The following is a 24573-nucleotide window of genomic DNA, read 5'->3' on the forward strand; positions in this document are numbered from 1 at the left end:
CTCAGTTTCATCATCTATAAAATTGGACTAGAGGGGCAGCTAGGTGGCGCAGTGTGATAGAGCACCAGCCCTGGATTCAGGAGGTCCTGAGTTCAAATCCGGCCTCAGACACTTCACATTTACTAGCTGTGTGACCCTAGGCAAGTCACTTAACCCCAATTGTCTCACCAAAAAAATAAAAAAATTGGACTAGATGACCTCTGAGGTCTCTTCAAGGATTCAATGAGATACTATTTGCAAAGTATTTAGAACAGTGCCTGGTATGCAGCAGTCATTTAACAAATACTTGTTCCCTCCTTCCTTCCCTTCATGTTCTAGATCTATGATCCTACTCTTTTGGGGGGGGGGTGAGGCAGTTGGGGTTAAGTGACTTGCCCAGGGTCACACAGCTAGTAAGTGTTAAGTGTCTGAGGCCAAATTTGAACTCAGGTCCTCCTGAATCCAGGGCCGGTGCTCTATCCACTGCGCCACCTAGCTGCCCCTATGATCCTACTCTTAAATCTAGTCTTATATGACTAGCTTTCCAGGGAAAGCTTCACATAGCAATGGCCATTGGTGATGGGAAACAGACCCACGTGATACATGACACCTTTCCCAAGGAAGAAAGACAAATAACGCAGCATCACGGCCCACTTACCGTGTAGCTGCAGTTCTCATGAACAATGACGCGATTGGCAAACGTCTCATTGTGGGCCTCGATAAGAAGAGTTCGATCCTTCCAATTTAAAACATTTTTCTGCACAAAGACAACATACTCGACCCCAGCAATCTATAAGAGAAATGGGATGATGGGGCGATTAAGACAGAGGAAAGCAGTCGTGGCTTGGTAGCCTCCTGTCCCAATGGCACTGGGAACCTAGGGAAAGGGTTTCAAGGCCTACCTTCTTTAATAACCGTGGTGCATCTACAGTCAGTTTGCAACTGCGTTCCACAACGTGAATGGATCCGTCCTGGCTCTTGGATTCATAAATGATCTCACTGCCCAAGAAGACAGGTATCTGGGGGCATGTTGGAAAACGTTTTTCATAGGCCTAGGAGAGGCAAAAATGGGAATAAATACCAGTCTCTGGATGCCAGTCTGACGCTGAGAGATGCCTCCTGTATTGAGTGGAAAAATTCATTGAGATGTGGGTTCTTGTCCCACCTCCGCCCCCTGGCTTCCCTGAGCTCCTTCAAGTCCCACCTTCTACAGGAAGCCTTTTCTAATCCCTATTAATCTTAGTGTTTTCCTCTGTTGATTATTTCCTATTTATCCTGTGTATAGGTTATTGTTGTTTTTAATGTAGTTGTTTGCATGTTTTCTCCATTAGATTGTGAGCTTCCCAAGGGCAAGGACTGTCTTTTGCCTTTCTTTGTATCCCTGGAGCTTAGTATAGAATTTAGCACATAACGGGCACTTGATAAATGTTTATCAATGGACTGATGGAGCCATGCACCAACCGGGTGACTTTGGGTAAGTCATAGCCTCTTCCAGCCCAAGTCTTTTCATCCATAAAATAAAGAGATTGACAAAAATGATCCCTAGAATCTAGATCTAAAATTCTAGGATTCTATGACCTTACCAGCTTATTAAGCAAATAAGGAAGGAAGATCCATTCTCTGGCAAAAGAAAACAGTTCCTTGACTATACCAGGAAGCTTAGGGTCACTGACGCCAGTCTGTATGTCACTGCCATTTTTCTTAAAGAACCACACAGAAAAATACCCTATTTCTAGTCGTCTACTATGAGAGTAGCCCCATTGAGACATCACATTGCATTCCTCTGTCTTAGATTCTGTCTTAGCTCTCCTTCTAGGAGACAGAATTCTAGGATGGAATTTTAAGATAAAATGCTGAAAAAGAACACTAAATCATATAATCCCCCCATACCTGATAAAAATGCATCATAAAGAGAGAGAGATTTTCACTTGAGAATGCTTTACATTAATTTTTCATTAAGTTTGCAGCCCCACTTGAAAATCTAGCAGTTAACTCTGTATTTATTTTATTTAGAATATTATTTTTCCCAGATTACATATAAAAACAATTTTTAATGTTGGTTTTTAGAATTTTGTGTTCCAAATTCTCTTTCTCCTTCCCTCCCCACTCCCCCTTAAGATCACAAGCAATTCAATAGGTTATACATATGTAGTCATGCAAAACATTTCCACAACCAGCAGTTAACTTTAGCCTTGTTTCTATCAACCCCAGCATATTATTTTATGAACAATTAGACTGTAAGCTCATTAAGGGCAGGGACCATGGTATCTATTTCAACCCAAAGCATTTTAAGATTGGTTCCTACACGCAGGGCAGGGAATGGACAACTAAGTGCTTAGGTTCCACATAACAATAAACTGCTTAGGGGGCAGCTAGGTGGTGCAGTGGATAGAGCACCAGCCCTGGATTAAGGAGGACCTAAGTTCAAATCTGCCCTCAGACACTTGACACTAGCTGTGTGACCCTGGGCAAGTCACTTAACCCTCATTGCCCTGCAAAAAAACCAAAAACCCCAAAAACACCCCAATAAACTGCTTAGAAATACAGCTACAATAGACAAGTCATAAAAACTAATCATGCCTTTTGACCCAGCAATTCCATTGCTAGGATTCTAAGCTAAAAAAAAAAATCATAAAAAGAAAAAAAAAAGAACTTATCTTTGCAAAAAGAATCATAGTTGATTTGTGTGTAATAACAAAAACCAAGCAAAAACCCCAACGACGTATACTTCCAGTAATTAAAGGGTGGATGAATACATTATGATATGCTAATGAAATATCATGGCCCCATAATTTGATATGAAATGTTCAAGAAAATGTGGGAAAATATATGAAGTGATACAATGCAAATTTGACAGAACCAGAATTTCATCCATGTGGACATTAGAAGGCAGGAAGGAGGAAGAGAAAAAATAAAGGAGAAAGCAAGGGAAGGAGAGTGGGAGGGGAGAAATGGAAGAAGAAAGAGGAAAGGAAGAAACAAGAGAAGAAAGGTGCAATTAGAAAAAGGAAGAAACTAGGCAAGAAAGAAGAAGGGGGAAAGAGAGAAGCAAGGGAAGGAAGGTAGGAAGAAAGAGAAGGAAGAAAAGAAAGAAAGAAAAAGGAAAGAAGCAAGGGAAAGAGGGAGGGAAGAAAGGAAAAATAAAGGGAGAGAGAAAAGTAAAAGATAATGGAACTTCAGGCTGTTTCAGAAAGGGGCACAGAGCAAAACATTTTTGTCTCTCCATCATTTGTTAATTTATCTGGTACTACTTTGTTAAATGCTGAGGGGTTTGTGTAAGATCTCATTCCTTATTTTGTACATTAATTTATTTGTCTTGGTCAATGTAACTGTTTCATCTGTAATATGAGATAATCTCTGAGATCTCTCCCAGCAACTTATTCTGTATATTGTTTTAAGTGGTTAAATTTATCATTAAAAAAATTTTTCAAAGAAAATCAAATAAATAAAACCTCAGAAGAAAGGGTAAACTGCCCTGGGCGTCAACTCTGAAGTCCCTGGAGCTGGCTCCAGGGCACACAGGACAGAGAGGGCTCCCCAAGGCTTTACTGTTTACGCAGGACTTCCTTAGAACAAATGTGTTTTACGTGGTAGCTCATTGCTGTTGGGATCCTGCATTTGGTACAAGGTCACATGAAAAGCTTGAGGACATGCTCAGCTGAGGAATGTGAAACTGAAATACAGTTTCCATCCTCTAAAGGGTGTTGATGTTCTTTCAGAACCAAGAAAGAGGAGATTTCCTGCTTCATTCAGGGCCCATTCAGTACAAGGGTGGGAACAGCATCTGTGGACACCTTTATTAGAACAGAATTTACTAGATAGACACCACTCCCAGTGTCTATCATACCTCCTTAGATGTCCTGGGATTGGGATTTAACACCCACTCTGAAAATAACCAAGGCATCTGAGGACACATCCTGCCTGACCTGCTACCAAGAGGAAGGACAGCTCTCACACTCACAGAGCTCAGACTGCCCGGGCTGGGAAATGGGGAAGGTTTCTTGGCCATTTTGGCTCTTTTTTCTGGCTGTGACTTTGGAGGGACTCGGACAGATTCCTCCTCAAAGATTTACTGAGTTTGGGGCAGATAGGTGGCACAGTGGATAGAGCACCGACCCTGGATTCAGGAGGACCTGAGTTCAAATCCAACCTCGGACACTTAACACTTACTAGCTGTGTGACCTTGGGCAAGTCACTTAACCCCAATTGCCTTATACACACACACACACACAAAAAAGATTTACTGAGTTTGGTGGTAAACCAAACAAACAACACAACTGTGAGTTTCCACCTCCCAGCTGTGCCATCCCTGGAGTTCCAAAGGTTCCCTGGCCTCTCAAAGGCTGGCAGAGGGAATTCTAATGAGGACTTCTGTTCACATTGTACATTTCAGAGCTCTGAGCCCTCGATCTTACTCAGGTTTTTCTCCCTTGTGTAGGGAATAGCTTGAGGAGGACTGCCGCCAATTGCCTTCCCCTGTGTCAGGTCTCTCCCCACTGCAATCCATCCTCCACATTGCTTCGGAAGTGCTTTTCCTTAAGCACAGATCTGACCATGACATTACCTTATTCTACCAATTCCAGTGGCTTGCTATTTCCTCTAGTACAAATGTAAACTCCTTTGCCTAGGTTTTATGTAGAGCTTCATGATCTAGCTCCAACTTGCCTGTCCAGACTCAGGATACCTTAGTCCCCCTCTTAAATTCTTTGATCCAGCTGAGTTGGCCTTCTCTTGGTCATTCATGAAAGACTCTCCATCCTCTGTCTCCAATGTCTTTTTCTGGCTGTCTTCCATGCCTGGAATTCACTCCTTCCTTATAGTAAGACCAGAGTTGAAATTTTGGCTCCACTCCTTAACTGCTATATAAACTTGAAAAAAATCATTTAAAATCCTGAAGCCCCGGTTTCCCCATCCACAAAAATAAAGATAATTTGAAATACGTACTTAAAGGTTTACTCAAAGGATCAAGATAGGGGCAGGTAGGTAGCATAGTGAATAGAGCACTGGCCCTGGAGTCAGGAGGACCTGAGTTCAAATTTTGCCTCAGACACTAGCTCTGTGACCCAGGGCAAGTCACTTTACCGTGATTGCCCCACCCATTCCCCCAAAACAGAGAGAGATAATATACAGTACAACCCCAAAGTCTTAGTGCAGTTTTAAGCTTTAATAACTTCAGAAGCATAAATGCTATAAACATAACAAGAAATCATTTGAAAGTGGAGTTATTTAAATTTCCTTTGTACTTATTTACTTGTGTGAATTTTAAATAATGAATTTTAATGTTAATTTTTTGTTTGTTTCATTCCCTCTTAGGGCTAAAGATCTTAAGGCTAGATGACAAATGCAAATCCTTTCAGTCATTGAGATACCATATCAAGTTCAAAAACTGATGAGGGTGATATATAGTATAAGACAATGGTTATGCTGAATTATAATAAGAAAGACATCAATATTTTCAAAATTTTAAATAGCCATCCTCTCAAATGATGCTTCTTGGTTAGTTTGCAGTGTTTATAGCACTGAAGTCATTATAGCCTAAAACTGCATGAAGGCTTTTGAGACGTGGTACGTAAAAGCATTTTTTTAAGCAGTAAAGGACTACACAGGTGCAGGAAAGGCAGCATGGTATAGTCAAAAGAATACTGGGGCAGGAGTCAGAGGACAAGCATCCAAATTACAATTCTACCACTTACTGGATGACATTTCTTTTCTGAGCTGCATTTGACTAATCTATAAAATCTATAAAAAGGATAGATGGATAGATGGCCTTTCAAGGTTCCTTTGAATTCTAACTCTACAACCCAATGATCCTACTATCACCCATTGGTCCTACCTCTGCCATTCTAGAGCAAAACAGAATAAGCTTGCTTACTCTCTCTTGTACATAATACCTCCAAGAAATACTTGGATATGCTCTCATTTCACCCTTTCATCTCTCCTGGCAAATCATTCTCATTTCCTTTTAGTATTTAGTACAGGGCCTAGAATACAGTAGGTACTAATAAATGCTAGCTGAATGACTCCTTGAATGATTTCTAAGTTCCATTCCTTCCTCGTTCCCCATCTCTGGCTATATTCTAGTTTGTCAATATCTCTCTTAAAATATAGTAAACCCTGAAGGGATAAAAATATTCCTAATATGGTCAGACTGGCAAAGAGGCCAGCAAGACATTTACTTCCCATAATATAGGTACCTTACTTCTATTAATAAAATATAAAATACAGTTAACTTTATTAGCTATAACTACAGACTGACTCCATAAAAAAAAAATTAGAACAGTTCATTAAACATGGCTTATGAGTGAGCATTCAAAAAAGAATGCTGTTAGCTTAAGTTTGCAGGCCATCGAAATCCCCAGATGATTTCCATGTGAATGGTTAACAAGTCAGGGCACTCCCATATTGTACTTGTGCAACTGAATTTCTTGGACCTTAATATAAGATTTTATGTTTGTTCCCGCTCCATTTAATCTTCTTGGTTTCACATTCCAATCTGCCCAAATAATTTTAAATCTCAGTTAAGTCATCTGTCATATTACCCATCTCTTTTAGTTTTGTGTCATCTGCAAATCTGAATAATGAGAAAACAGGAAAACACCAAAAGTTGATCAATATCTTGAACTGGACAGGTCCAAACATAAAGCCTGTGATGTCCAACTAGAGTCTCCCCTCCAGCTTTATTTAAGAATTGTACAACCAGGGACAGCTAGGTGGCGCAGTGGATAGAGCACTGGCCCTGGAGTCAGGAGGACCTGAGTTCAGATTTGGCCTCAAACACTTGACACTTACTAGCTGTGTGACCCTGGGCAAGTCACTTAACCCCAACTGCTTCACCAAAAAAAAAAAAATTGTACAACCAGTTAGAAGTAATACAATCTAATCCATATTTCAGTATGAAGAAAGATATTGTTATGGGCGCAGAGCACCCCAGAAGTTCTCTGGGGCACATCAAGGAATCTTCTCCTTAAGAAACTAAACTACAGGACAGATACACCTAGAGAGATAAGCAGAACCAGTTCCAACTGAGCTAGCTTTGGGACCTCCACCCTTCATTCTGGTCTCCCTTACCCCTGGGGAGATAAATTTGGGTGTGGCTGCTGCCTTTGTGTCCTGAAGAGAGAGATGGCTTGAGAGATCCACAGCCACCCCTCACCCAATTCCTCCAGTCACTACCAGTGGGGGATGGTCCTCCACCCCTCACCCAATTCCCCCAGCTACCACCAGTGGGGGATGGTCCTCCCTCACTAAAGGAACTTTCCACAGTCAGATGGTCACCCCCACCCCACCCCCCACCCCCGCCATCAGTCCTCTATAAAAGTACCTGCTAGTATCTCAAAGCCACATGCTTTGTGCCATGCCTCTCTCCCCATGGAAAGTCCAAGGATTTCTTTCATGGTTTCCCTTCCCCTCCCTTCCCTTGCCCCTAAATAAACTACCATCTTATTCTAACTGCTTTTGTGTGCAAGAGGGTGTAATTCTTTAAAGAGGAATTCCTAAGGACCCCAAACCACCCACCCCATTCTCCCCATGACAATATCACAGGAGACTCTGTTAAAAGTTTTGTTGTAATCAAGATAACAGTCAGCTTATGCTAGGTGGTGCAGGGAATAGAGAGTTGGCCCTGGAGTCAAGAGGACCTGAGTTCAAATCTTACCTCAGACACTTAGCAGCTGTGTTACCCTTCACAAGTCAATTAACCCCAATTGCCTTAAAAACATCTAGGGCCATCTCATCATCCTGATACATATATCTTGTCTCTGGATCCAGATGGCGCTGAAGGAGAAAGTAAGGTTGGTGACGTTCCACAGTCCCTCTCCTCACTTAAATCCAATTCAGTATACAAGTCATGACATCATCCCAATGTCACAGTCCTCTTCAAGAATGATGGACAAACAACAAATCTATTTCAAAATGGAAATAAGGTCAATCTGATATGTCTAATTTTTAGTGAATCATGTTGACTTCTAGTGATCACAATGTTCTTTTCTGAATACTCATAAATCATATTTCATTTTTTATTTTAGAAAGCTGTGGGGCAGCTAGGTGGCGCAGTGGATAAAGCACCAGCCCTGGATTCAGGAGAACCTGAGTTCAAATCCATCCTCAGACACTTGACACTTACTAGCTGTGTGACCCTGGGCAAGTCACTTAACCCCAATTGCCTCACCAAAATAAAAAAAAAAGCTCCAAGTGATCCTCACAAAGTCTGTAGCTTAGCAATCCATCTCTTTTCTGAAAAATCAAGATGGCATTTGCCCATTTCCAATGTTTTGGCACTTCTATTTTCCATGGTTGCTCAGAGATTATTGATAACAGCTTCTTCAAGTTCTCTGAGTTGTTGGGCAATTTAATCAGGACTGAAGACTTAAATTCACTCAAATTGTCGACAGTTATTTTCTTAGTCTCCCTTTGCCTATCTTGGGTTCCTGATTTCAGGATCAGCCCCACCTATGGTCACTTTATTCCAGGCTCAATCCAAATTCTGTACTCAACCCCCTAGCCAATGGAGTTACCATCCTGGGGAAATCTTTACCCTGAGACCTCCAGCTTCTCATTGGGGATTCCCTAGAACAACCTTTCCGGTGTTCACTTGAATCTCGGCTAAACTTGCTCTCAAAATATAATTTTTTTTTTTTTTAGTGAGGCAATTGGGGTTAAGTGACTTGCCCAGGGTCACACAGCTAGTAAGTGTTAAATGTCTGAGGCCGAATTTGAATTCAGGTACTCCTGACTCAAGGGCTAGTGCTCTATCCACTGTGCCACCTAGCTGCCCTCAAAATATACATTGTGATCATTTATATTTCACAAGGTATCCTTGGTTTGGGGGTCTAGATTTTTTTTTTCTTCCTTATTTATTCTATCTTTTTTTTTTTTCAAAAAACTGGGACAATTAACTCTTTTTTCTCTCTTTTTTTTTCTTTCCGATTTATGATTTCTTGAAATAAAGTTCTGGAAAAACAGGCTTTGTTAAAGCCCATTGTGATTCAAATAGAGCTACTTGACTATGCCTTTAAACCCAAATCCTCTGGCTCTCTCAGATTGGCCAATAATAGGTCTCAGCCCAAGCCTCACTCTTTGGGTTTGGATGGCTCAGAGTGTATAAATAGCAATTATTTATGTTCAGGTCAGAAACTCGGAGGGGTCTTCCCCTCCCTGACTGATTCTTTTATGAAGGCAAACTAGGCCATCTTTTGCCTCAGTTCTTACCTAGCCTTTAATTACTGAATTGGTGCTGCCTCAGACAAAGTGAGACCTGGGAAGGACCTTAGCTTAAAAGGTCAAGGTCTCTCACTGCACCTGGGGCCATCGCCAATGGTCTTGACCTACATCTTGCCACTGGACCCAGATGGCTCTAGAGGAAAGAGTGAGGCTGGTGACTTTGCACAGCCTGGCTCACTTAAATCCACAAGGCATCACCCTCTTGATGTCATGGGTCCTCTTCCAGAGTGAAGGATGAACAACAATCTCCTTTATGTGTTGTCTACCCCATTAAAATATAAACTTCTTGGGGGCAGCTAGGTGGTGCAGTGGATAAAGCACCAGCCCTGGATTCAGGAGGACCTGAGTTCAAATCCATCCTCAGACACTTGACACTTACTAGCTGTGTGACCCTGGGCAAGTCACTTAACCCCAATTGCCTAACCAAAAAGAAAAAAGAAGATATAAACTTATTGAAGCTAGGGACCATCTTGCTTGCTTGTATTTGTAACTCAAGCATATAGCATAATGCATGGCACCTAGTAAGCACTTCATAATTGATCTATCTTTAAGGTGTTTATTCAGTTTTGTTATGGGCACAGAGAAGTTGTCTGGGGTACATCAAGGAATATTCTCCTTGAGAAACTAAACTACAGGACAGATACACCTAGAGAGATAAGCAGAACCAGTTCCAACTGAGCTAGCTTTGGGACCTCCACTCTTCATTCTGGTCTCCCTTACCCCTGGGGAGATAAGTTTGGGTGTGGCTGCTGCCTTTGTGTCCTGAAGAGAGAGATGGCTTGAGAGATCCACAGCCACCCCTCACCCAATTCCTCCAGTCACTACCTGTGGGGGATGGTCCTCCACCCCTCACCCAATTCCCCCAGCTACCACCAGTGGGGAATGGTCCTCCCTCACTAAAGGAACTTTCCACAGTCAGATGGTCACCCCCCCCCCATCAGTCTTCTATAAAAGTACCTGCCAGTCTCCTGCTCCAGGAGATTGGTATCTCAAAGCCACATGCTTTGTGCCATGCCTCTCTCCCCATGGAAAGTCCAAGGATTTCTTTCATGGTTTCCCTTCCCCTCCCTTCCCTTGCCCCTAAATAAACTACCATCTTATTCTAACTGCTTTTGTGTGCAAGAGGGTGTAATTCTTTAAAGAGGAATTCCTAAGAACCCCAAACCCCCTACCCCATTCTCTCCATGACATTATGAACTGGATTTAAGTGAGACACAGTTGCACAAAGTCATAAGCCTCAGTCTCTCTTCCAGAGTCATCCAAGTCCAGTAGCAACTGGTGATGTTTATTCAGTTCCCTCAGATTACTCCAAAAGGGAGAATACTAGAAGGATGTATGCCTTTGTTGTTCTTTTTTGCTCTGTACATAGCTTTGAAAACAGCCCTTGTTGTCTCTAGAACTTTTATAAGTCTCAACTGATCCTGGGCAATAGTCTCTGACACTATTGTCATAAACTCATGCCCCATTTTTGTATTTGTCCTTCTTATATGATTCTCCTTCTGTCTTTAGGCATAGGGATAGAAATAAGGATTAGACCTGTGACTTTATTGTCATAGGGAGCTCCAAATAAGAAATCTCCTCTACCCATGCAGGTAGATATGCTATAGTCCTTGAAAGCTGCTTAGACCATTGAGGGTTTAAGTAATTTGTCCATGGTCACACAGCAAATATGCATTAGTTGTAGGACTTGAATCCAGGTGTTTCTTGGCTTAGGGAACAGATCTCTATCTACTATTCCTCTCATCTATGGACATATACTTTTAAAATGTGAGCTCATTTAAGAGCTCCCTGTGTAGCCACACTGGGTTTTTTTGTTTTTTGTTTTTTGTTTTTTTGTTTTTTAGCCCCACTGGTTTTTATAGATGCCTCCTTCTGTTGTCTTTCTCTTTTGGAGGATTTAAGATTATAGAGTCATATTTTTATTTTTTAGAACCTTCCTTACATTCTTTAAAAAAAAAAACCCATCTCTAGTCATGGGATCAAACCTATTTTAGAATCTGAAATTTTCTTTTAATTATAATACCTTTATTTTCCACACTATTATCATTTCTTAATGGGGGCCATCTCCAGTCATCCTGATATATGTATTGTCACTGGATCCAGTTGGCTCTGGAGGAGAGAGTGACGGTGACTTGGCACAGCCCTCCCTCACTTAAATCCAATTCACTGAAAGTAATGACATCACTTCCCAATGTCATGGTCCTCTTCAAGAACGAAGGACAAATAAACAACAACATTTCATGATATGCCCTCCACCACTAAACCCTCTCTTATAAAAAGTAAAATAGAGAGGTGGAGCCAAGATGGAGGAGGAAAGGCAGTAACTTCATGGAGCTCCCCACAACATCTCTCCAAATAGCTCCAAATAATGCAATAGACAATTCCTGGAGCAAAAAGTAAAATAATTAGCCAAAACTTGAGTAGATGCACAGGCTGAAAATAATAGAATATCACTCCAAATTAAAAGACTAATACAGAGTGGTTCTCAAGACCTATTCACTAGCAACTCTTGGACTGTTTATTGGCTGATGTTTGTGGAATAAGTGCTTACGTAAAAACGTGAATTTGCAAGAGACTAATTAGTGGGTTCTCTTGCTTGTGTCTTAAGCAAGGACTCAAAGCCTAGTCTACAGAGGATAAGCCCAGAACTACAACAAAGCCAAGTCAAATCCCAGTACACAGGCCCTGAAAAAATTTAGAGGGAAGAGAACATGATCCAGCTGTGAGATATCTTTTGCAAGCATTCCAGAGAACTCCACAAACCCTCAAATTTCAAGATAATATTTACTAAGCTAGCAAAGGAAGATCTTTGAAGTGGAAAGAGTTCTGACAAGGGAGTCAGCAGAGTTAGGTTTAAAGCCAAGATCTGCTAATTACTACCTGGGGTGCAGCAGATAGAGCACTGGGTTTGGAGTCAGGAAGACCTGAGGTCAAATCCAGCCTCAGACACTTCCTAGCTGTGTGACCCTGGGCAAGTCACTTAACCTATCTGTCTGTCTGTCTCTAGTTTTATCAAGTATAAAATGGAGAACCCCCCCTCTCTCAGGACTGTAGTTAGAGTCAAATAAGATAATATTTATAAAGTGTTTAGCTTGGCACCTGCCACATGGCAGATAATTAATAAATGCTTGTTTCCTCCTCTCTCCTCATCTGTAAAAAAGAAGATTGGACTAGACAGTCCCTCCAGCTCTGAATCTATGATCCTGTGATCCTACTTAGTGACACAAATTCATCCATTAACTTGGGCTAATTCCCTTCTCTTGGTCAGCTAATTAACAAGTATTTAAGAAAATAACTTTGAAAGACTTCAGAACTCTGATGATCAGGACTACTGATGACTTCAAAACACTGATAATGAACCATGCCTCCCAACTAGATATGTAGAATGAAACGTACATGTTCAAAAATTGCTAATGGGTTTATATGCTTTCTTTTGACTATGCTTATTTGTTACTAGGAAGGGGGGGGTGGGGGGGCAAATTACTGAGAAGTGATGGAGAAGAAAGAAAGAGAAAGAGAGAGAGATAGAGAGAGGGATGGAAGAAGGGAGGGAGGGAAAGAAAAAGAAAGAAAGAAGGAAGGAAGGAAGGAAGGAAGGAAGGAAGGAAGGAAGGAAGGAAGGAAGGAAGGAAGGAAGGAAGGAAGGAAGGAAGGAAGGAAGGAAGGAAGACAGGAAGGAAAGAGAGAGAAAGAAAGAAAAGAAAGAAAGAAGGAAGGAAGGAAAGCATCTAAGAGAAAAAGAGAAAGTTCAGAAGGGCATACAAATAGGGCTACTTTATCACCACTTTGTTAAATTTAGCTTAAACTCTTTTCAAAAGCCAAATAATAATAGTAATACTTGTTGTTTGCCCTTCATTCTCAAAGAGGATCATGACATTGGGGTGATGTCATGACTTGCAGTGAACTGGATTTAAGTGAGGGAGGGCTGCGCAAGGTCACCAACGTCACTCTCTCCTCCAGAACCATCTGGGTCCAGTAGCAAGATATAGATCAGGATGACTGGAGATGGCCCTGTATGTTGTAAGGCAATTGGGGTTAAGTGACTTGCCCAGGGTCACACAGCTAGTAAGTGTCTGAGGTGAGATTTGGACTCAGATCCTCCCAACTTCATGGCCAGTGCTCTATCTACTGCACCACCTAGCTGTCCCAGTAGTAGTAGTAATAGTTGTAATAGTAGTAGTTTAACATTTATTTAGTGCTTGCTTTGTCTAGGCAGTGATAGGTGCTTTACAAACATTATCTCATTTTATCCTCACAACAACCTCAGGAGGTAGATGTTATTATTATCCCCATTTTACAGATGAGTAAACTGAAGCAAAAAGGGACTAAGTGACTCACCCAGGATCACACAGTTAGTAAAAGTCTGAGGCCAGATTTAAACTCAAGTCCTCCTTACTAAGACCCTACTCTATCCACTGTGCCACATGGTTTCATATATAATCCTCTTTTGTTCTTTGTATATTGTAATATTTGTGTTTATCAATGATCATTAAGTTCATAATACAGAAAAAAAGTATTTTGAGGACATGTATGTATATATGCATGTATGTATCCATGTATATATGTACGTATTTTTAAGAATTTGTGTATGGGGGGCAGCTAGGTGCCTTACTAAAACAAAAACAAAGAACCCCAGATTTAAGAACAGTACATACGGGGTAGCTAGGTGGTGCAGTGGATAGAGCACCGGCCCTGGAGTCAGGAGTACCTGAGTTCAAATCCGGCCTTAGACACTTAACACTTACTAGCTGTGTGACCCTGGGCAAGTCACTTAACCCCAATTGCCTCACTAAAAAAAAAAAAAACTTAAAAAAAAAAAGAACAGTACATACACCATTACTTTCTTTGGCTTTTCAACAATCAACCAAATTATGAAAACCCAACATCAAGATCAAATGCAAATAATCTCATTAATAATAAAAATAGCTAGCATTTACATAATGCTTCAAGGTTTGAAAAGTGTTTTACATATGTTATCTCACTTGATCCTAACAACCCTGTGAGACAGGTGCTATTACTATTTTCATTTCACATGTGAAGAAGCTGAAATACCAAAGAGGGACTTGTCCAGGGTCATGAAGCCAACATGTGTCTGGGAAGGAATCTGAACTCAGATCGTCCTGACTCTGAGTCCAACACTCTATCCACAGCCTTACCTAAGCAGTGGGAAACATAAAGAAACACCAGTGAATAAGTGGGTCATTGATTATAGGACCCAATATATATATATATTTTGTTGGGGGGGGGGGCAATGAAGGTTAAGTGACTTGCCCAGGGTCACACAGCTAGTAAGTGTCAAGTGTCTGAGGCCAGATTTGAACTCAGGTCTTCCTGAATCCAGGGCCAATGCTCTATCCACTGTGCCACCTAGCTGCCCCCTGAGGATCCAATATTTTTAACGGTTCCCAGGATCAGAGTAGGAAAGGGTAGACTTCATAGCATGGTGATATATGTCTTATATATAGTCCTATATTCTTTCCCTGGGCAGGGAGAAAACACAAGAATTAGGCCACCAGTGGCAGAGAAACAATGAAGACTGTGGTCCATTCAGTCTGATAGCCACTTTCCTAAACCATCAGCTCTCCAAAGCTTTATAAGATAATGGCCAAATTTCATGCTTGGAGTGGTGGAAAAATGGAGCCTATTTAGGTTGGTCAAATTAAAAGCAGAGTGATAATTTGCAAGGCTGAATCAGAGATCAAGGGTTTAGCCTGTTTTTCATATTCTTGTATCACAGTTAGAACCATCTTATAATGCTAAATAAACATGCAAACTATTTTAGTTTCCAGGTTTAAAGGGAGAACAAATGCTTTTTGATGCTTCTACTTGACATAAGACCAAGAGAGCACGAAGCAAACAACTGTATGGTACAAAAGATTTCCCCTGATAGAATACAAGTTCTTTAAAGGCAAGAGACTGTTTTCCCCTTTTGTCTTTGTAATCCAGGTCCCTGACACCATATCTTGCATGTAACGAATAATTAATAAATGCTTGTTGAGTTGAATTGAATGCTGTGATCCAATCCTTGCTGGAAGGCACAGTGAAGAACACTGCTATAGATAGTATTCAAAGACCGCCTGTTTTAAAGCAGAGTGTTAGATGAGGAATTAAAAGTCCTAGGTTAAAGCCCAAACCTTGGCCCTTACTGTGAGATATTGGACAAATTGCTTAATTTCCCTGAGCTTCAGTTTCTTCACTTATCCATATGAATGAGAATATTTATTTAGCCTACCATAAAAAGCTGTTGTGAAGGACAGATAATGTGTGTAAACTATGTTCTAACAGTAAAGTGTTAAGTAAGAAAGTATAAACTTACTATTGTCGAATATTGAAATATAGTTTTTGTATCTGCCTGTCTCCTACAAACAGATCAGAGAAATAATGTTTAATCTCTCCTACAAAATTAATAAACAGATCAGAAAAATTACAATATTTTATATCTCCTACAAAATCAGATCAAAGAACATGATACCTGTCCTCCTACAAAACAGATCACAGACAGACAGAAAAACATAATATCAATTTAACATTTTGTCCCAAGAAGAAAGGTAACATGAATTCCCCATTTCCAAGGCGTTGTCAGTTTCAATAGTATGATAACAGAAATCAACCCAGAAGCAAAAAAGCAGTTTAATAATTTCAGTTATGGAGGGAATACAGAAGCATCATGATAAGACTACAGGATTCCAGAAAAGGGTTTGGCAAGGATGAGGACACCCAGATGTTACCATAAGATAGGGACTTACTATCCTGAGGGAAAAGAAGTCACTAGGTAGGGTCTTTTATCTGCTAGCTATCTGGGTTCAGGTTTAGAGTTCAGTTGAAGGACATTTTGCTCCTATTAATCCTATTAATTCAAGGTTTCATAAAAAAATACTTTGGGATAATGAGGTACCTCCATCAAATCCAGGTGATCCATATATTCATTTAACACTATTATTTCCTTCCTTCCACAAAAATTCAATTTCAGGCTTCATCATGATGTGGATGTTACCCTCGGTTCTCAAATACTATACCAACAGACCACATGCTTTAACAAGTTTGACCCAAGCTAAAAAGTCTTCAAATTTAGATCCAGTGACTGATTATATCTGTTGTCAAAGCACCAGCCTAGCTAAATTTGGAGAGGCTCATCACTGGAGATTGGCTACCACCTAAAGATTTTTTTTTAGATGCAGCAACTCATGAAACTGTCTACTCAGCTTTAAATAAATGGCTTGCGATTGGGTTCAGTGAAAGGAGCAATCACATGGGTAAATGATAAAACACTGCTTACAGAAATAAAGGCAAATGAAAAAAACTGGAGAAATAGTCATTATTGTCCATGGTTAAACTATGCCGCTAGAGAAGGAAATGACAAACCACTCCAGTATCTGCAAAGAAAACCCCACAGACAAGTCAATGGTATCACAAAGAGTTGGACATGACTGAATGACTGAACAACAAAAAGTCTATGCCAATAAGGAATAAGGAAAAGGGGAAGGGAATGAGCATTTATATAGCACCTACCGTGGGCCAGGTACTTCAATAAGTACTTTTAAAATCATGTTCTCATTTCACCTTCACAACAACCCTGCAAGGTGGGTGCTATTCCTCATTTTACAGTTGGGGAAAATGAGACAATAGAGGTTAAATGTCTTACCTAGGATCACACAGCTAGTAAGTGTCTGAGGCCAGATTTGAACTCAGGTCTTCCTGACTCCAGGCCTAGAGCTCCATCCACTGTCTAAATAGCTGCTACTTAAATTAATTTGCTTATCCATTTTAAACAAGTAACCAAGTGACTATCTTAAAGAACCAATATATATATATATATATATATATATATATATATATATAAATAACAAAACTCACCTAGAGGAAAAAAAGGTCAAGAATCTAAGGGAAATAATTGAAAAAATATGGAAATAGTGGCTTAGTGTTATGAGATTGAATTATACTACAAAGCTGTAATCATCAAAATTCTTTTTTATTGATTTAAAAAGAAAAACAATCTAATGGGAAATATTAGGCAGACTAGATTCAAAAGCAAATAACTGTGGTAACATAGTGTTCTAGAAACCCTAAGGCCCCAAATTAACAACTCACTATTTGGCAAAACGATAACAATAATAAGTAGCATTTATATAACACTTGCTTAGTGCCAGCTATTTTTTTTAAAAGGTTGGGAAAACACTAAAGGTAATTGGTAAAAATTAGGTTTAGACCAACATCTCATACCATATAGCATGATAACCTCCAAATGCATTCATGATCTAATTATAAAATGCATAAAATAAATCAATCAGAAGAGAAAGAAATCAGATAGTTTTTACAACTCTAAATAGGGGATGGCCAGGCAGGGGATAGAAAGGATAACAGAAGATAAAATGGACAATTTTGATTACATAAAATTTAAAAGTTTTTAGATGAACAAAATCAATGCAGATAATCTTAGAAGAGAAACAGTCAACTGAGGAGAAAAGCTGCAACAAGTTCCTCTGATAAAGCCCTCACATCCAGGATACATAAGGAACCAATTCAAATATATAAGAATGACAGTTATTTCTCAATTAGATAAATGGCAAAAGGATATGAAAAGGCAGACTCAAAGGAAAAAATTCAAGCTATCAATAACCATGTTAAAAATGTTCCAAGTCCTCAATTAAAGAAATGCAAATTAAAACAACTCTAAGGCTCTACTTCACACCTAAAAGACTGGAAAAGTTGACAAGAATGGAGAACAACAATTGTTGGAAGATCTGTAAGGAAACAAGTACACTAATAATTCAATGTTGGTGAAACGATAAAATAGCCATTCTGGAAAGCAATTTGGAACTATACCCCAAACTGTGGATCTACTTGACCCAGCTATATTTTTATTAGGCTATACATCAAAGAGATCAAACGGAAAGGGAAAGGACCCATATGTACAAAAATATTTGTAGCTTCTTTTTTGTGATGGCAAAGAACTAGAAAATTAAGGGGTGCCTATCAGTTGAGATGAATAAATTATGACATATGAATGTAATAGAATATTATTGTGCCATAACTAACGATGAAAGGGACAGCTTCAGAGAAACCTGGGAAGACATATATGAACCGCTACAGAAGACACAAGAACAATTTATACATACAAAAACAGCACTGCAATGACAAACAACTTTGAAAGACCTAAGAACTCTGATAAAAGCAATGACCAACCACAATTCCAGAGGACTGACAATAAAGCATGTTACCCACTGTCTAGCAGAAAGATGAAAGGCTCAAGATGCAGAATCCAACATTGTTGGACATGACCGATGCGACAATTTGCTGCCCTTTACTCTATATATTTGTTACAAGAGGGTTTTTTTCTCTTTTCTTATTCCAGTGGAGAAAGGGGGGGAGGGGAGAAGAAAACAGAGTTTTGTTCATTGAAAAAATAAAATTTCAATTTCAAAAATAAGGATCTGGAGGGGCAGCTAGGTGGTGCAGTGGATAGAGCACCAGCCCTGGATTCAGGAGGACCTAAGTTCAAATCCAGCCTCAGACACTTGACACTTACTAGCTGTGTGACCTTGGGCAAGTCACTTAACCCTCATTGCCCTGCCAAAAAAAATTAATAAGGATCTGAGGGGCAGCTAGGTGGCACAGTGGATAGAGTACCAGCCCTGGAGTCAGGAGGACCTGAGTTCAAATCTGGCCTCAGACACTTGACACTAGCTGTGTTATCCTGGGCAAGTCACAACCCCAATTGCCTCACCAACTGCCCCCCAAAATAATTTTTGTATTAGCAAAAATTTTTGTTATAGCAAAAAAAAAAAAAACCAAAAAACTAGAAACTAAAAAGGTATCCACCAACTGGAGAATGGCTAAACAATTTATGGAATATAAATGAAATGGAATTTTATGGTGCTATAAGAAATGATGGAGGGGGCAGCTAGATGGCGCAGTGGATAAGGCACCGGCCCTGGATTCAGGAGTACCTGAGTTCAAATCCGTCCTCAGACACTTAACACTTACTAGCTGTGTGACCCTGGGCAAGTCACTTAACCCCAACTGCCTCACCAAAAAAAAAAAAAAAAAAAGAAATGATGGAAAAGAATGGATTTGGAGAAACAAAGGAAGATATATGAGCTGATGCATAATGAAATGCACAGAACCAAGAGAACAATTTACAGCTGACTACAAAATGGTAAAGATAAACATTTTTAAAAGATTTAATAACACTGATCAATTCAATGACTTATCATGAATCCAGAGGATAGATGATCAATCAAGCTACCTGTCTCCTGAAAGAGAGGTGACGGATAGGAGACACAGAATGAGTAATGTGTTCTTGGGCATGGCCAATGCTTGGGTTTGTTTTCTTTAAATATGCCTGTTTCAGGGCAGCTTGGTGGTGCAGTGGATAAAGCACTGGCCTTGGATTCAGGAGGACCTGAGTTCAAATCCAGCCTCAGACACTTGACACTAGCTGTGTGACCCTGGGCAAGTCACTTAACCCTCACTGCCCTGCCAAAAAAAAAAAAGAATAAAATATGCCTGTTTCAGTAAATCAATCAATAAACATTTTTTTAGGTATTTACTTATGTGCCACACACTGTATTAAGTGCTAGAGATACCAAAAGAGGCAAAAGAGTCCTTTCCTTCAAAGAGATTACAATCTAATGAATAATATTTGACACAAGGGAGTGTGTCTATATATGTTTTAATGGGGTATAATTTGGGGGAACTAAGTGATATTTGTATTTCCCAAGTACAGAACAAAAAATAAAAATTATTTTAAAAAAATATTTCATTGAACAATATAGTGCTTGGACTTTCCATTTACCACCTCTCACTCCCCATACATGTCTAGTCTGCCTTTTTTTCTAATTAAATGTAACTGGAGAATGAGCTCTGACTCCATGGGGAAAGACATACTCTGTCTGACTCAGAACTGAATGACATGATTTGGGCTGATAAGACCCATCCCAGAGAACATGAACAGAGATGGACTGATGCTGCGGCTTTTGCTAAAATACATGTAAACATATTCTGAGTAGTAGTAGTAGTACCAAGTTGATAGAACTCAGGGCCTGGAGTCAGGAAGACCTGAATTCAAATCTGGCCTCAGACACTTGACACTTACTAGCTGTGTGACCCTGGGCAAGTCACTTAACCCTCATTGCCCCACCAAAAAAAATAAAATAAAATAAAATCTGACCTCAAATACTTACTAGCTGCATGAACCTGGGCAAGTCACTTAACACTGTTTACCTCAGTTTCCTCATCTGTAAAATAAGCTAGAGAAGGAAATGGTAAACCATTTTAGTATCTTTGCCATGAAAACCCCAAATGAGGTCACAATGAATCAGATATCACTGAAATGACTGAACAACAACAACTATTTCCTCATGGGCCCTCCCTCTGATGGCAGTGTTGAAGACAAATGATGAATGAGCAGGAAGCCCACTCTGTAGGCAAGAAAGAAAGAAAGAAAGAAAGAAAGAAAGAAAGAAAGAAAGAAAGAAAGAAAGAAAGAAAGAAAGAAAGAAAGAAAGAAAGAAAGAAAGAAAGAAAGAAAGAAAGAAAGAAAGAAAGAAAGAAAGAAAGAAAGAAAGAAAGAAAGAAAGAAAGAAAGAAAGAAAGAAAGAAAGAAGGAAAGAAAGAAGGAAAGAAAGAAGGAAAGAAGGAAAGGTCTACTCTCTTTTTCCCTTTCTCTGTACTTGACAAATACCAATAACATTCAATCAATCAATATTTATTAAGTGCCCCTCAATCCACTCTCCACTCTGTATCTCCTTCTCTGACTGGTTTCAACTCCATAGAACAAGATGCCCTATCCAGGTTAAGCACACCTAATCTCAAAACCATGCTGATAACTCAAGCCTCGACTAACACCAACTCCGTTAGCCTCCTCAGAAAGTGAAGAGGAACTAAGAAGCCTCTGGATGAGGGTGAAAAAGAAGAGTGTAAAAGCTGGCTTAAAGCTTAATATAAAAAAAAAAAATTAAGATCTCAGCAACTGATCCCATCACTTCCTGGCAAATAAAGGAAAAAGAAATGGAAGTAGTGTCAGATTTTTATATTCTTGGATTCAAAGATCACTGCAGACAGTTACTGCAGCCATAAAATTAAAAGATGCTTGCTCCTTAGAAGGAAAGCTATGGCAAATCTGGACAGCATACCAAAAAGCAGAGACATCACCCAGTTTCTCCAATAAAAATTCATGGCTGTGAGAGTTGGACTATAAGGAAAACTGAGTGCCATAGAATCAATGCTTTTGAATCATAGCATTAGGAAAAAAAATTGAGAGTCTCTTGGACACCAAAGAGATCAAATTAGTCAATGCTTAAAGAAATTAATTCACGCTATTCACTGGAAGGTCAAATACTGAGCTGAAGCTTGAATACTTTGGCCACAAAATGAAAAGATGGGACTCATTGGAAAAGATCCTGAAGCTGAGAAAGATTAAAGGAAAAAGGGATGACAGAGGATGAGATAGAGAGATAGTATCATGGAAACAACGAACATGGCCTTGGACAGATGTTGAGAGATAGTGGAGGATAGAAAGGATTTGTGTGCTATGGTTCATGGGATCATGAAGAGTTGGACACAACTGAATGTTGGATAACAATAACTTCCTCTCCCTTCTGTATAGCGGGTTGGAGGTTGGAGTACCAAATTCTTCCCAATGCCTTCCTTAAAAGAGGGCTAAAAACTAGACTTTGGCTCATTCCATTCTGCAAGATGTGCTTCCCAAGTTAAGCTCATCACCTCTAATCTTACCACCATGCTGATAAGTCCTGACTAACCCTAGCTTCCTCAGTCTTCTTTCCCCCCAGTTTGGAGAGCTAGGAGATGGAGTACCATACTCCATCCAATGCCTTTTTTCATAGAGGGAAAAACTGGACTTTGGGGTTCACTCTGCTCTGCCTGGTTTCAACTGCATGGTTTTCCCCCCTCCGACTTTCCTGCCTCTTTTATATGTTGTCTCCCTGCCATTAGATTGTAGGCTCCTTGAGGGCAGAAACTGTCTTTCATTTTATTAACTGTATCCCCAGAACTTGAAACAGTGCCTGACACATAGTAGGTGCTTAATAAATATTTATTGGTTTGGATTGGATTGGGGAAAACATGGTCCCTGCCCTTAAAGGACTTATTATCTACTTGGGAAGAATGACTCATTCTTATATAAAGCTAACAGGAAAGCATGAGAAAGTAGCATAAATAAAAAGCACATGTTCAGGTATTAAGTAGGAATATGGCCTCATAGGACAGGAAAAGCACTGGACCAGGAGTCAGGAGACTCCAAGTTCTATTTCTGATTTTGCCACTAACTTAGACAAGTCATTTTGCTCATCACTTTACTCATCTACAAAATAAAAGAAGCATATACATACCTCTAAGGCCCCTCCCAGGTTTAACATTCCATAATTCTAGCTAGCATCAACACATAACATTAATACTGCAGGAACATGGCAAAAGAAAAAGGAGTTTCAATTTTGATCTAACACCTTACTTATCAAGATAAGTCTCAAAAGAATTAAGTGACCAGCTTGTATTGGTGGACAGGAGGTGGGAAAAGTATAAGCAAAGTCATTCATATGATATGTTGAAAATGTGGAAAAAACTGAGTTTAAAAAACTAAACTGTCAGTAAGGGCTGTGAGTCTGAGATAATCATATTATCTAAAAGCCCATTCTCTAGCTTACTCATTTCCTTTCATAACAAAACTCTCTTAAAAAGAGAGACCCATCTGGAATGTTAAGATAAGAATAAATGGCATGGGACTGACCTATCAGCAGGAGATGGGACTATGAGCTGTGATGGGCACTTATGCAGAGTTCTCTCTAACAGGAAGTCTTTTCAACATAAGAAGCAGCTGCTAAGCCTGGGGTAAACTTCCCACACAAACAGCCACCTGGGGTCCAGTCAATAAACCCTTATTAAGCACCTACTGTGTACCAGCCACTGTGATAAATGCTGTGTACAAAAAAAGGCAGAAGACATTACCTGCTCTCAAGGAGCTTACAGTCTTTGGGGGGGGGGGAGCAATGAGGGTTAAGTGACTTGCCCAGGGTCACATAGCTCATAGATGTCAAGTGTCTAAGGCCGGATTTGAATGCAGGTCCTCCTGAATCCAGGGCCAGTGCTTTATCCACTGAGCTCACAGTCTAATGGAGGGGTCAACATGCAAACAACTAAGACAAACAAGATGTGTATAAAATAAATTAGAAATAATCAACAGAGGGAAGGTGCTAGTATTAAGGAGAATCATGAAAAGGTTCCTGTAGAAAGTGGAATTTTATCTGGGATTTAAAGGAACCAAGAGCGGGGCAGCTAGATGGTGCAGTGGATAAAGCACCAGCCCTGGATTCAGGAGGACCTGAGTTCAAATCTGGACTCAGACACTAGACACTTACTAGCTGTGTGACCCTAAAGCAAGTCACTTAACCCCCATTGCCCCGCAAAAAAATCATAATAACAATAATAATGATAAAGGAACCAAGAGGTAGCACACTATATATATATATATGACTTGGGTAAGAAAAGACTATGAGCCTGAGAAAAGTTATTTTTCGGGGGCATCAACAACAAGATACCTCATATTTACAGAGCAGTTTAAGATTCAAAAAGCTCTTTTCCTCATAACAACCCTGGAGGAAGGTAATAAAGGCATTTCACTCCCTAGTTTACAAATGAGGAAACTGAGGTGAAATGAACTGACTTGCCAAGAGTCACACTTCTCAATTAAGTAGCTGAACCTGGAACTCAGGCCTCAGTGCTCTCTTCCCACTATATGATGATCTCTAATTGGTCCAAGCAAAAGTATCAGTAGTACCAGATATACAGTATTTTGATTAAAAACTATATTATACAGGTAACATGGCATAATGGATAGAGTGCTAGACTTGGAATCAGAAATACTAGGATTCAAATCCCAACTCTTATTCATTAGTTGTGTGACCGTGCACAAGTCACAACTTCCAGTGCCTAGCTAGTGCTTAATAAATGCTTGTTGATTGATTTTATATGTCTATTAAGCAATGGATGGATTGAGACCCGCATTGGGTAGTAGTAGTACCAAGAGATGAATACTGGAACCTTAAACAAACATGAAATTTTGGTTGGAGTTTACTGGTTGAAGATATCTGAGTTATCCTAAAGTCATCATGGGATTTAGAATTGTAAGGGGTCTTAGAGATCATTTTACTCCAGATTCATTTTACAAATGAAGAGTAAGGTTTTATTGTCCAAGGTCATATAGGTACTAAATTTCATGTTCTTTCCATTACATAATATATTCCATTTGGCAATCCCAGATCCCAACTTTTTGGACCATCTGGGAACCTACATGAGTTGGGAAGAAAAGTATTCCAAACCTCCCAGAGTTCCTTTTATAAAAGCAAAACATTCAAAAAAAAT

At 39.8% G+C, this 24573-nt stretch overlaps 1 protein-coding gene across 5 annotated transcripts in view; it reads right to left on the reverse strand.

The window, feature by feature from the left end:
• Positions 1 to 24573, reverse strand: part of SEC14L5 (SEC14 like lipid binding 5) — a 94637-nt gene that overhangs the window by 44125 nt on the left and 25939 nt on the right. For all 5 annotated transcript variants that reach the window (XM_043971035.1, XM_043971044.1, XM_043971059.1 and 2 more), the window contains exons 3-4: positions 882 to 1031; positions 638 to 769 (exon numbers count right to left, since the gene is read on the reverse strand). In XM_043971035.1, coding sequence (XP_043826970.1) covers positions 638 to 769; positions 882 to 1031 — 282 coding nt within the window. The remainder of the gene's footprint in view (positions 1 to 637; positions 770 to 881; positions 1032 to 24573) is intronic.

This window comes from Dromiciops gliroides, chromosome 1 (assembly GCF_019393635.1).
Source record: "Dromiciops gliroides isolate mDroGli1 chromosome 1, mDroGli1.pri, whole genome shotgun sequence".
Lineage (NCBI taxonomy): Eukaryota > Metazoa > Chordata > Mammalia > Microbiotheria > Microbiotheriidae > Dromiciops > Dromiciops gliroides.